Here is a 13,231-nt window from a genome sequence, read left to right as displayed (position 1 = left end):
TTGATTGAGTAAGCACATTGATAAATATTCCAAGAGTCATATTCTCCCCTGCATTCTTGAAAGCATACTAAACATTATCCTCGAGTGTCTAAGGTCTCTATGTACAGGGGTTTGCCAGAACAACCTGGCATGAGGATATTTTTCTTGAGAAGTAAACCTTGGCCAAATATTCAAAATCACATAATATTCGCTGCCCAAATAAGGTCTCCTTTTTATGGCTAACGCACATTAGCATCTACGAGGAATGGTGCACCTTCTCCAGATGATATTACCTCAAGTAATAGCACAAAGCTGGATACTCCACCAGACTAAATAAATTCTCGTCCTGGAATCCAATAAGACCAAGATACCAGAAGAAAAGATATACTACAACATATGAAAATGGTTAACTGGGGAGAGGAAAAGTATGTTATTAATGTGTTTACTAACTCGGTATTTGAGAGATAAAGAACTTTAATGGAACGTTCGAATATCTATGTATCTCATATAAAGTTCAAGTATTAGCCCCAGGTAGTGGGGCCCCTTGATTTCTGAGAACTTTGACTGAAGTAAAATAAAACAAAAAAGTCATATTCTTTAAGTGAAGCAATTTGTCACAGGTAGGGGTCGAGTACAAACCTCTGTGTGAATTTCCCTCGCCATATCAGCACATGGTCTGTTGCTGCTTGTTGGTATTGGCAATTTTGGATGAAGTCGATCAGAACCTCTGGTAAAAAAAAATCAATAAATTAAAAAAATTACACAAAAACTAGTTATATCGATGTTTGATTATATCGAACAAACAAACATGGTCTCATCTGGAACATACACGCACGTTGTGACTAAATTTTAGCCGCCATCTTGTTTTGTGTGTGCGTGTTTTTGCTTTTTGTAGCTTTCAGCTGGCTTGGGATGAATAGATAGACGTATGTAATGTTGCATATTTATTATAATAATTTATTCAATTCGGTTAAAGTATAATTTCTGGTTAGGTTGTTTGGTTACATCAAAAATTCCTACAAGTTTTCAACTAGCGTTAACTTACCGAGGCGCACTCTTGTTAAACCTGCACTGTTGAACAGCTGACTATTTCAAAACGCAATTTTCTCATTTAAATATTTGATCCTGTTCCAATTTAAATGTTGAGATCATATGCATAAAAAAATGCGATAAAATATTTGTATAAACGATAGAAATTCGTTTATTTTACTTTTTAAAATATTACATACCGAACCATTCTCAGTTTAAAACCACTTATTACTAAGCATATTATATGTAGAAAACCTCGGCTGAAATATGTAACTATAGAGGTAATTTCGTAAAAATCAACATTCAAGCGATTGATATTACGCCATTTTGTAAAAAAAAAAAACTTGATTATTGTACCATTAAATAAACTTTTTTTTTTTAATTACATGCATAATACTAAATAGATCTTTATTCGGAATGGTTCTTTGTGTACTAATATTAAAAAAAAACCGTTAAACCGTTTTTCACTCACATTCACAATATTTTATGGCATTCCGTTTATGCTTACTATCTCATATTTCGGTCTGACATATTGTAGCCTGTAGGAAAGTGGTTCCGTGCAAATAAAACATTTTATTTTCTTCCAAATAAAACATTTCATTGTATTTTAATCATGTTTTTGCTTGAAAGAATTTTATTTTTATTGTGTGGCTATCGTCGATTTGAGAATTATTCGATGCGTATGTGCGAACTTATTCTGTTTGTGCGTTCCCTGCACTAATATTCATTGTTCGATCGCTATGCTAGTCCGAATTTAGATTACTGGATTTACACACTGGCCGTAGTATCGATTATCTAGTATCGATCAGCTCTGTAACAAAAGGATTTTATTCTTAGCTGTAACAGAGCGTGGACTCGCGTATGGCGGTTGTATGCGAATGCCGAGCCGTGTGCGAAGTGACGTCACGATAAGGAAAAAGAAAAAAAGACTATACGTTACAGGGCTATCGTTTGTAACTTTCATGCATGCACTATTATGAAATATGCATCATGATTCACGTTTGTATAGGCATAATCTTTTTAGTTGGGGGGAAAATCGTATAGAAAAAGCATGAACAGCAAAAATATCCATTTTCTACACTGAATATTGCGAAAGCACGAAACACTAGTGTCTGTGGATTTAAAAATAATATATATATATAAAAATATTTATTATTATCCTTCTCTTGAACAAGAATTTGACCTCTATGAGAATTTATAAGCCGTTAATTTGTGCGTAATATGATGTTCCGGCGGCTGCTGTTAAACACTTTATAAATTACATAATATATGATTTAAATGCTATTGTGGTGTGCTAAAATTAAATCTTTAAACGTTTATATAAGTATATGTGAGTGTGTATAGTTCTAAAAATTCGGTTTTTGTTTTTGTTTCAAAAATGAGTTTATGTATTCGTAAATCAGTTATATTTTTGCCTGTTTATTTAGTATAATCTCAACTCCTGTTTTCTTGTTATTGCCAGAATGTTAGAATCATTAAACATAACTCTAATTGAAATAGTTCTTGTCATATATACAGCAATGATGATTATATTCTCTTATACGGTTTTTCTAACAGTTCTTAAATTTTGCTTAGACCATTCAATAAAGTTACATTCCATTTTTCAAGAGCATCCTGTCCATTTGTATCGAGAATTCCATGTTTGGATATACTTAATTTCAATTCTATTGATTGTATAATGGTCTCCATAGTTCATTGCTTCCTGGTATTGCTTCACCATAACCATAATCCTTTATTTTCAAATCATTCCTTACCCCTTACCAGAATGGCGTAGCCAATTGTATCATTACAAACACTAACCATTACGTCAATCTAGCAAATTCGAGATCCGTTAATAAAGATATTGAAAATAGCGAAAAGAGATTTTTAAAAATACGAAAAAGCGGAACGAAAACATACAAAAACAGATGCATTAATATTGCGTTTAAAAAAATGTTAATTACAATCAAACCGGCGTATTCGTTGTCATAAAAAGTCTCATTAAAACCTTCCTGCAAATTTAATGTCATTTTATCATGCGACATAAACGAGTCGTTGGAAGGCAAACGTCTTAGTTTATAAAACGCAACAGATATTTCGATTCTTAATATAAATAAAAATATATAAATATAAATAAATAAATCTTTCGCGCACAGAAAACCATCCAAACTGTATTATCAAGCCCTTTTAGGCGTTTCCGGGGATATCACACTGTTTTGTCAATTTTTCACTACACCATCTATAACAAATTTCACCTGTCTGTTTAAATGTATGTATGTATGTCTGTATGTATGTTTGGCTAAAACTTTCGACAGAGGCGACGGATTTTCACGAGATCGGTAGTGTTTTAAACCACGAACTTTCGGACGACAAATATCGAAAAATTGGCCCAAAACATTCATTCCTCCACCCTCAACTGGGCACTTTTTTACAAGTAGGAGTCGCTTTTTCACCGATATTTTCGAAAGTCATCCCCCCTTTTTAATTAACTAGCCTTAATTTAAATATTCGCCACTTCCGGTTTGGCAATCGGCGCAACAGCAAAGACTTCATGTTTTTTTTTTCACGTTCTTTTCCTCCTTCGGTACGGGTTCGAGTTTGCCTGATAACTACCATTTTTTTTTTTTTGTACAACACACACCTCTAAACACCTGGGCAACGCCGGGCACCTAGGCTAGTTCAAAATATATATGATTATTAGAGTTATAACAAGAGAATATTCTTTTCTATATTTGGACTTTCTTGTATATATCAGTCAATATCTTATGTTTTTAGATATTGATGTGGTTCTCGATTACTTAACTGTGTCAGATATACACTTGAGAGTCCAAACAATGATAAGAATGTTCTCATGTCATAATCTTAGTGATTATATTACCATTGACAAAAGAATTATCTTTATATATTTTTTGTACACTTTCTCGCTTTTATCTTTGTGTTCTGGTCACATCTGAAAGTGACAGTGCTAAATTGAATAACGACACGAAGGTGGCAAGTTCGAACTCAGTAGGTTTAATAGCCCTACTTATTCGTGGCTGTTAGCAAGGTCGTTTGGTCCCTCCTGTAAGTTTCTGATTCTAGAAAAATCGCGGAATCAAATACGAACAACAGAAAGCTGTAACATGTTAATATTCAAGAATTTACTTTATGTTGAAGACTTTTGCCCTTTCCCCCCCCCCTTCATCATGTATCGTTTTCGGGTCAGTTCAGGTGGGCTCTTCTTGTAAAGTCAGTGGGCACTATTAATAAAATAAATAATTGTGTAAATAAAATGAAGAAAGTCGGTAAGCAACCATGAAATATTCACAGAGCGCCTACTAGCCATCCATTATAGTAGGCCGCTTTCGTAACATTCGTTCAAATATATTTTAATTCATGCAGATTTTGTATTTATTATTATAGAAAAAATTACTGATCATTACATTGTACCCAATATATATAATAATGATTCAAAAGTTTGTTTTTTTTTGTTTTTAAATAACCTCGGTGCCATCAGCTAGAATTGAAACCCAAACACCCAGCGCTTCAACCTTAGTCGTTATTTAGCGCTTCAGCATTCGTCGGTACTGTTTAAATTATCGCCAGATACAAAGTAAATGCTAATAATGAAGCGACTTCAAGGTAAAAATGTGTATATACGCATGTTCAGAAGTTAGTTGATTTTTTACTGCCAATGTCAACTGTTTTATTTTTTTACTTTTAACCCTCTATTTTTACAGAGTAAAACCCAAATCTAAAGTGTGTCCGAATTCCAAATACTTTATATATCAAGTATCAATTCACACTTGACATAAATACGCACTTGGTTGGATAAATAAAACAGCATAGGATGATCACGTTTACAACAGTTAAATTCGAACACAAATCCAAATAAAGATTTTCCTGAAATATAATACGATACCCAACTTCTAATCAGATCTTATCAATGCAAGTAAGAATACAGTGTAATGTTCAACGTATAGAAACGCATATACATTTTATTAATAAAAGGTGAATCTGCATAGCTCGTTCCACGGTTAATAGCGTCTGAACTTATTTTAGTTTTTTGTCAATCCGTAATGTTATAGAAAAATGAAGTGACTATTTATTTTGAAACAACATAATTCAGATAAAAAGGTTAAAAGTTTGTTTTATTTAAAGAAAATATTTAGCTGAAAATTCTTTTTTGTTTTGTCTTTGATTTTTTTTTTTTTTACAATGAGAAGACAAGGATATTTTTTAAATAAATTTAATTGTTTAAATTTTATATACACACAGAACATATTCGTTTGATTTAGTGCATGCTTGAATTAATGTTAAACACACATATTTGACGAAGGGAATTTTTCCCGAAACATAGCACACAGGACCTCTATTAGACAACACTGACACAATTCTTATATAATATAATATAATACGGGTATTAAATAATCATGTACTTATAGGGTAGAACGATAACGTTGTCGCCCTAAAGAAAACAACACTACAACTTTATTTTAAAACTTTTATCGAAAGAAAAATGAATTCAGGTAGCTGGATTATGTAATAAAGCTGACATGTGTTCAATGTAGCCGCCTCCAGCCTCAATCACGGCCTCGAAGTAGCGCTGCTGCCCAATCGCCACACTTTTCACTGCTAAATCGTCAGCCAGAAATCTCTTTTGGTGTAGGTACAGATATGAACTGTTCAAAACTGTATAAATAGATCTAGATTTATCAAATGGCGTGGTGGTGTGTGTATTTCGTAGTGCGTTATCTTGGCGTTAAGTGCTACGACTGTTGTTCTCTATATATTCTATTTTATTCTAAATACAAATAACTTGTTCTAACCCATATTTATGTCCGTGTTTTCCATTAGTGACCTTTCTGGGTCACAACAACTTGGTGACGAAGATGAGATGTTAACAAGCGTTTGCGTCGCAAAAAGGCTTGGGTGGGGGTGTTGTGGGGGCTCACCCATACACAAGATCTGAACTCTTTCGGACTGTATGAATAGACCGAGAGGTACTGACTCGTGATTGTGTGTGTACTTCGTAGTACGCTATCTTGGCGTTAAGTGCTACGATTGTTTTCTCTGTATTTTATTCTCAATACAAGTACCTCTTTCTCCAACCCATGTTTCCTTGTCTTTCTTAGTGACCTTTTTGGGTCACAATACTTTTAAAATTCTAGACTAATCCAACATCGTCTCCAATCAAATCGCTGTCTAACCATGCAGCCGAAACTCTATTAACTCTTATGCACAAATAAAAATTGAGTACACGTGTCCGTTAGAGAGCTTTTTTACCTGTTAGTCAAATTTGAGGACTGTATTTCTAACTGCTTCTGTTTTTGCAGTTTATAAATCTGAAGGATAGACAAATCTGAATTTCTATCGACGTTCGTATGTTGAGTATGCTAAAGAGAGGGAGGGAGAGAGAGAGATGGGAGGGAAAACTTAAGAAAAAGAAATAGCTCAACGTAACATTTTTCTCTCTTCTCTCCATTGACTTCCGGCGATATTATAAAAGCCGGCACATACAATATAATATCCGCCGAGGAAGTTTCATCTTATCCGGTCAGCTGTGGAATTAAGACAGATATTATCTCGAACTGCTTGACGATATAATAATTCATCGCGTTCAAATTACTATAATTCAACGCCCCTGTCATTACCGTATCGTTGCAAATCAGTTGCAGGTTGCGAATCTGGCAGACGACCATTACATGTCAGATTTACAGCGATTCCAAGCAGATTTATTGGCCAGTCAGCAGAACACTCTCGCGTAGCTTTATTTTTTTATATAAAAAATGTTTAATACGCGCACACTATCCTGTCAACAGTGATTAATTATTTATTTATTTCATTCATTTAGTCATTCTTTCGTTCTGTTTTTCTTTTTTCTTTATATCTTTTATTCCTTGTTTAACCTTTTTTTTATTTATTCATTCCAGTTTGTTTAATGTTTTATGTTTCATTTATTTTTTTTTCTTTTGTTCATTCTTTTTTTATTCTATCTATTTTTTTCCCTACTTTTATTTTGGTTTCTTTTCACTATTTCTATATTTGATTTATTTATTCGTTCAAATTTTTTTTTTCATATATTTATTCTGCTGGTTTCTATTATTCCTATATTCCGTGCATGCATTTCTGTATTTATCCTTTCTTTCATTCAATCATTTCTATATTTCTTTCAGTCAATCTTTTTATTCTCTTTCTTTTTTGTTGCTTTTTTCTTCACTCTTACTAGATTCCGTCTATAATATAAATCTCACATGTCTGTTTAAATGTATGTATGTATGTATGTATGTATGTATGTATGTATGTGTGTGTATGTATGTCTGCCTAAAACTTTCGACAGAAGCGATGGATTTTCACGAGATCAATACCATTTTGAAGCTAGACTCTTTGGACGTCAAATATCGAAAACTTGGTCAAAAACATTAATTGTTTCACCCTTCAATTGGGTACGTTTCTCCAGGAAGTAGTCGTTTTTCGCCGACATTTTCGAAAGTCATTTCCTCTTTTCGATTGTCTAGCCTTAATTTAAACCTTCGCCACTTCCGGTTTGGCGATGGACGCAAAAGCAAAAACGTTACTTTTTTTAACGTTCTTCTCCTCCTTCGCGGTACGGGTTCGAGCCTGCCTGCCTGCCTGCCTACTACCACTTTATTTTCTTTTCTTTTTTTGTTCAATACATACCTCCAAACACCCGGGCAACGTCGGGCACCCAGGCTAGTTCATTAATATTGGCTGGATTATTCAGACTGCTGTTCTCACCTTGCGTTCTATTTTCACAGCATTACGGACGACGTTCTAAAACATAATTTGTTTCGCAAAGGAATCACCACTTATCAAAGCCCAGAGACCACTCGAGGATAAGAGGTAAAGAGTGTACATTAGTCAAAAGGACAATATCATAGTAATCGTTAGAAGTTTAAATTTGGTAAAATTGGATTACTTAAGGGGAACGGCTCATCAAGAACTTATTTACATTGGATTTGAAGACAATAAAATTGTAGTCAGCTGGAAAGCAGGTAAGCGGAACAGAGTTCCACAGGCGTGCAGTTCTAAGAAAGAAGCTTTGTTCATGGAATCTACATTTAGGTTTAGGCACAGATAAAGAGTGGAGGAAATTATTGATAGCGGTTTTCCAGCCAAACGACTGTTTCTCATGAATGTTTGGCGAGGGGGCCATAGATTGGAGCTCAGACGCGCACTTGCCATGAAAATAGCGATAAAAGAGAGACAGGCTCGCAACGTCTCTTCTGTGAGAAAGAGGGTACAGGGAAGAGAAAAGGGCATCAACCACTAGGCTATGAAATCTATTCTGAACTCTGCCAAGGCATGATATGGTCTTCCTCGAAACTCCTGCCCAGATGTGACAGCAATACTCCGTCCTTGGACATACCTGGATTCTATAGGTAAAAATTTGCCTCAGCGGGTATATACTTAAGATTTGTACCAAGTTATGCCTAACGAGACGAGAGCATGCTACCCTTGTGGATTAAATAAATGGTTCTGTTCGAAATTCCGTACAAATTCCCGAGTTAGGCAGAAAGGTCCCGGAGTTCGAGAAGATACATCTGAAGAAAGTTTGAAAATTGCATTTATCAAAACGTTACAAAAACACGATGAGAACAGTAGTTCGAATAATTCAAATAAGAATTTTTCATTATCATCTAAAAAAAAAAAAAAAAAAAAATTTCAATACATAACTTTATTCCGTTTCTGAGTTTTTTTCTTTCTTTTAGACGAGGATGGGTTATTCATAATATTTTGATTCTTCGGATTATTGTTGTCATCTTGAGCGTCATATTTGGTTGCTTTAACCTCCGACATTCTTCGGGTGCATCTTGTTGAACTCGGTTTGCAAGGACTCATGGCACAGTGATTAGAGTACTTGGAAAATCAATTGTAAAAGTGATATTCTCCTGAAGGTTGAAGGTTCAATTTTCAGTGTAGGCGACTGATAAATATATTTTCGAATTACTTAGAACCTATATCGAGTTATGACTGACGGAACGAGAGCATGCTACCCCGTGAAGTGAATGGAGGGTTCCGTTCAAATTCCGTCCACATCCCTAGTGCGATAAGATACATCTGAAGAAGGTGGTAGGTTAAATCAATAGAAATGTTGTGAAAACAACACTGAAGATGAGGACAGTATTCTGGATAATCTAAATAATACGAATAACTTCATTAATTTGTGAATTCTTTATTTTTTGTTTTTATTATGTTTCAATCTATCTTTCTTTCATTTGATTATTTTGGTTGTTTTTCATAGTTTCTTTTGTTTTATCCATTTCTTTATTTTTATTCTTTCTTCAATACTTTCATTCATTAATTCATTCATTCTCTCTCTTATTCTTTCATTCAGATTACTTTTTTTATATATCATTCATTCGTACTTTTTTATCATTTTTTATTTACATTTTTACTTCCATATTGTTTTCTTTCACAATATTCTTTGTTTTCTTCTGTTTATAGTTTTTCTTTTTCTTCTTTTCGTGTAATATTTGCTGTTTATCGCTTTTTTACGTTTAATTATTAGTTGTGTTTTCTTCATTCTTTCTATCAATATTTTCTCCATCCACACACCGTCCTGCATATCGATCTCTTTAAACTTTTGCATATAATCAACTTTAAAGGAAACGTTTTATTAAATCTGCACTAAATGACACTCCCATGACATCTGCACATAATCGCAATCAATGATCAGCCTTTCATAAACATCATAACAAGAAAATGTTTAATGCTATTTTCATTTGTAAAAGCTGCAAAATAAAGAAAGAAAGGACGAAAAGTGGCAATAAAAGAAGGCGAAGATACTCACAGGGTTATCTTTTTATGTGAGAAGTATCCAGCTCTTCAATCCAGCTCTTCAAAATGAGGAGCTCTTGACAAAAATAAAGAAACTTAATCTAGAACAATAACTGTTGCATTGATCGAAAACAAAACAGATACTACACTTTGATCCCAATGTTCTAATTCTTGTTAGATTGATTCACCTGTCATCTTTTTTTCTTACAAGTACTTATAGATTGCTGCTCTGCATACTTCACACTACGGATTTAAACCACGTGATATTCAGTTCTTCTCACCGCAGAAAAATGTAGTACAAAGCCAGAAAGTGGGTTGGGATCAAATCAATACCCCTAAATAAGGAGTAGTCTGGTTTATTAAGTTTGCCTCTGCAATTCCGTCCGCATTCCTCGGCTGGGGAGCTTTAAACAGCCAGCAATAAACTAACTCCTCTCCAAAGATGAAAGGTGGACCTACTATGACTACCCAGGATCAGTACCTCAACCTGACAGATACACTACGGATTTAAACCACGTGATGAGATGAATTACAGCCTTTTTTGCTAATATTTAGTTCTTCTCACCGCAGAAAAATGTAGTACAAAGCCAGAAAGTGGGTTGGGATCAAATCAATACCCCTAAATAAGGAATAGTCTGGTTTATTAAGTTTGCCTCTGCAGTTCCGTCCGCATTCCTCGGCTGAGGGGCTTTAAACAGCCAGCAATAAACTAACTTAAGATGAAAGGCAGGACTTAAGAAAGGTGGACCTACTATGACTACCCAGGATCGGTACCTCAACCTGACAGATAAAGGGCCACTAAAATGACCTAGGTTCTGCTGGACTTATTGCCGAGAAAGCATCGTCAACTGTATTCAACAGTCAAGTTATTTAGTAACTGAAACTGCAGAGAATCTTTATTATTGACTGTACTTTTCGGTGCAGGTCAATAGCTCCCAGTCTCGTGGTTTTAATGCAAATAATAGCGTTTCACAACGCTCGACACTGGATCCCTTACTATCCTTGATGTCTTTCAATAATCTGCCTGATAGAATCTAAGCAAAGATTCTTCTTTTTGTCGATGACGTCAAAGTAATTAATCTCAGAATTAATTTGAAGATCTCCGTAAATGCTGCTATTATGTCTCGAAATTATCAAACCAACAGAATTTGCCATTTAGTGTCAACAAGTGCAACCACTTTCTAGTTGGTTCCTATACCTTTTGATTTCGAAACCTGTTCGATTGATTCTGGATAAGACGATGAAATTCAAGGACTTGAATTTTGTGATCGATTCCTTCTTCACTCTTACTGTCTAATGTATTCCACTGACAAATATAGTTCGCAGTGAACTCTTTCTAAACTATCACTGTTTTGCCGCTGTGAACGCTGATATCGTCCTACCGCTATACGAATCTCTAGTGAGGCCCATTATGGAATATGGCAACCAAGCTTCATCACCCTATTTCGTTCGGGATATCAAAAACTTGGATCTGGTTCAGAGACTTGCGACAGACTTTATGTTTGTACGCCTTTGAAAAACGATAAAAGGCCTCCAACCTGTATTATCTGGAAAGTAGATGACTTCGCGGAGACACTATCCTCACCTTCTTCATGATGCGAATTCTTTTCTCCACAGTAGTTCAGCAGAGACGGTTCGTAGAAACTCCTATGAACGTTTGCGGTTTGGGTTATAGCACTACTGCACCAGAAAAATAGGGTGCTAAAATCTGTGGTCAGCTTACAGACGGTTAAACAGTTTACAGCAGCGCTTGATGCATCATGGCCACTGATATTTGAAACACTCTCATTTGAATATCATATACGGCATAATGATGTTAACACACCGGTTCTCGTTAGATCACCGGATCTAACAACATTTAGCCTAGTCAGTACCAGATGGGCGACTAATTTGGGAATACCAGATGAATGACTAATTCATTGATATCAGTTGCTGTATGGACGGGGACGTCCACACCTCCCTGCGAGAGTTACAAAAATCTAAAGTTGGCATTTTCCCTAACGGGCATATACATGCGACTGTAGACCGCTTCTTAATTTCATACTTCCATGAAATGTCCATCATCAGAGGAAGCCGGTTAACCCCGCCTAAGCTTAGTACCGCAGATTTTTTTTTTCTTTTCAGCTGAGGAGCAGAGGATGCGTGGAAACAGGTTTCTGTTGAAAGATATAATACACCAGAATTTAAATATACATTTCGTGAAGTTTTCACTCCGGTGCCAAGTTGGGTTCTCCTGTTACAAAAGACGTACCATATCCGCTTTCGTCTCAGAATCATTCTCTGTCCATGTTTCTATTTCGTGAAACAATCTACCAGTGAGGATGTCTATAATATACAGGATTTAATTCTCCTTTGACAAAACATTCAGACACTATATAGGTTTACACATCTTCTATCTGTTGTTTACATAGCTTGTTGAACTGTGCTATGTCTGCCAATAAATTTGTTTTGATTTAAGTAGCCCAGTAATTACCTAGCCAGGACTTGAAGGATTAAAGATTGGGAGCATTTACTACAAGAGAGAGTAAACTATTCCATCAGGAAATAAATATGAACGTTTCTATGGCTAGGGAGTTTTATCCTTTGCTCCCAAAATCAACAGAGATTAGATCATTCCTGTAATGACCTGGTTTCTTTGGATTGCGGTGTAATGCTGTTCTGTGCAGTTCTAGGAGATCCAACCTACCAAGCCTTGCCTTCTCTTTGACGAGAACCTGAATCTTCGTCTTTACCTGGAAATTCCTACGAGGTTGCCCAGGCACTTTTTGCAGATCAGAGTGCACCGATATATATATATATATATATATATATATATATATATATATATATATACTAACAAAAGTACCCGTCGTTGATTGGGTTCAAAAACAACCTACACAAAATGGACTCTGATTTATTAACTTATGATAGGTTATGAAAAGGAAAGGTTGTAAAGAGATAGCTTCGAATTCGGGGATATCAAAACCAAAGCAAAATATGATGAAAGTAAAAATAAAATAGATAAACCCCACAATTTATTATACCATACCTCTTTCCACTGAAACACTTATCACACTATTCTGTGGATCTATATTAAACAACCTTGTTAAACTTTGTCACGTATTTCCATTCTATTGAGGCCAGGCGCGAATGCAGACCCCACAATTTTATTATACCATCCCTATTTAAGTTAAAACATACTTGTCAAAGTATTCTTATGTGCATCTATATCAAAAACACCTGTAAACGTTTTTTATTTTTTATTTTTTTATTTCCATACTTTGTGGACCAGGCGCGAACGCAGACCTCACAATTTTAATGAACCACCGTTCTGCAGGATCAAACATACCCATTCCTGTGTCTCTATACATCTTCTATCATTATATGTAATCAGTTTTTTAAAATAGTCAACCATATAGGAGCCTATTCGTGACCAGAACACACACACACACAATATATATATATATATATATATATATATATA

General features: G+C 35.0%; 1 protein-coding gene across 1 annotated transcript in view; it reads right to left on the bottom strand.

Annotated features, from left to right (window-relative positions):
* Nucleotides 1-13,231, bottom strand: part of LOC145291034 (uncharacterized) — a 199,304-nt gene that overhangs the window by 61,291 nt on the left and 124,782 nt on the right. The window contains exon 3 of the mRNA XM_080136540.1: nt 619-706. Coding sequence (XP_079992666.1) covers nt 619-706 — 88 coding nt within the window. The remainder of the gene's footprint in view (nt 1-618; nt 707-13,231) is intronic.

The sequence above is a fragment of the Euprymna scolopes genome, chromosome 12 (genome assembly GCF_053919585.1).
Source record: "Euprymna scolopes isolate OS-2025 chromosome 12, ASM5391958v1, whole genome shotgun sequence".
Classification (NCBI taxonomy): domain Eukaryota; kingdom Metazoa; phylum Mollusca; class Cephalopoda; order Sepiida; family Sepiolidae; genus Euprymna; species Euprymna scolopes.
The sequence above is the reverse complement of the archived record's forward strand: the minus strand, read 5'-3'. Positions and strand labels throughout refer to the sequence as shown.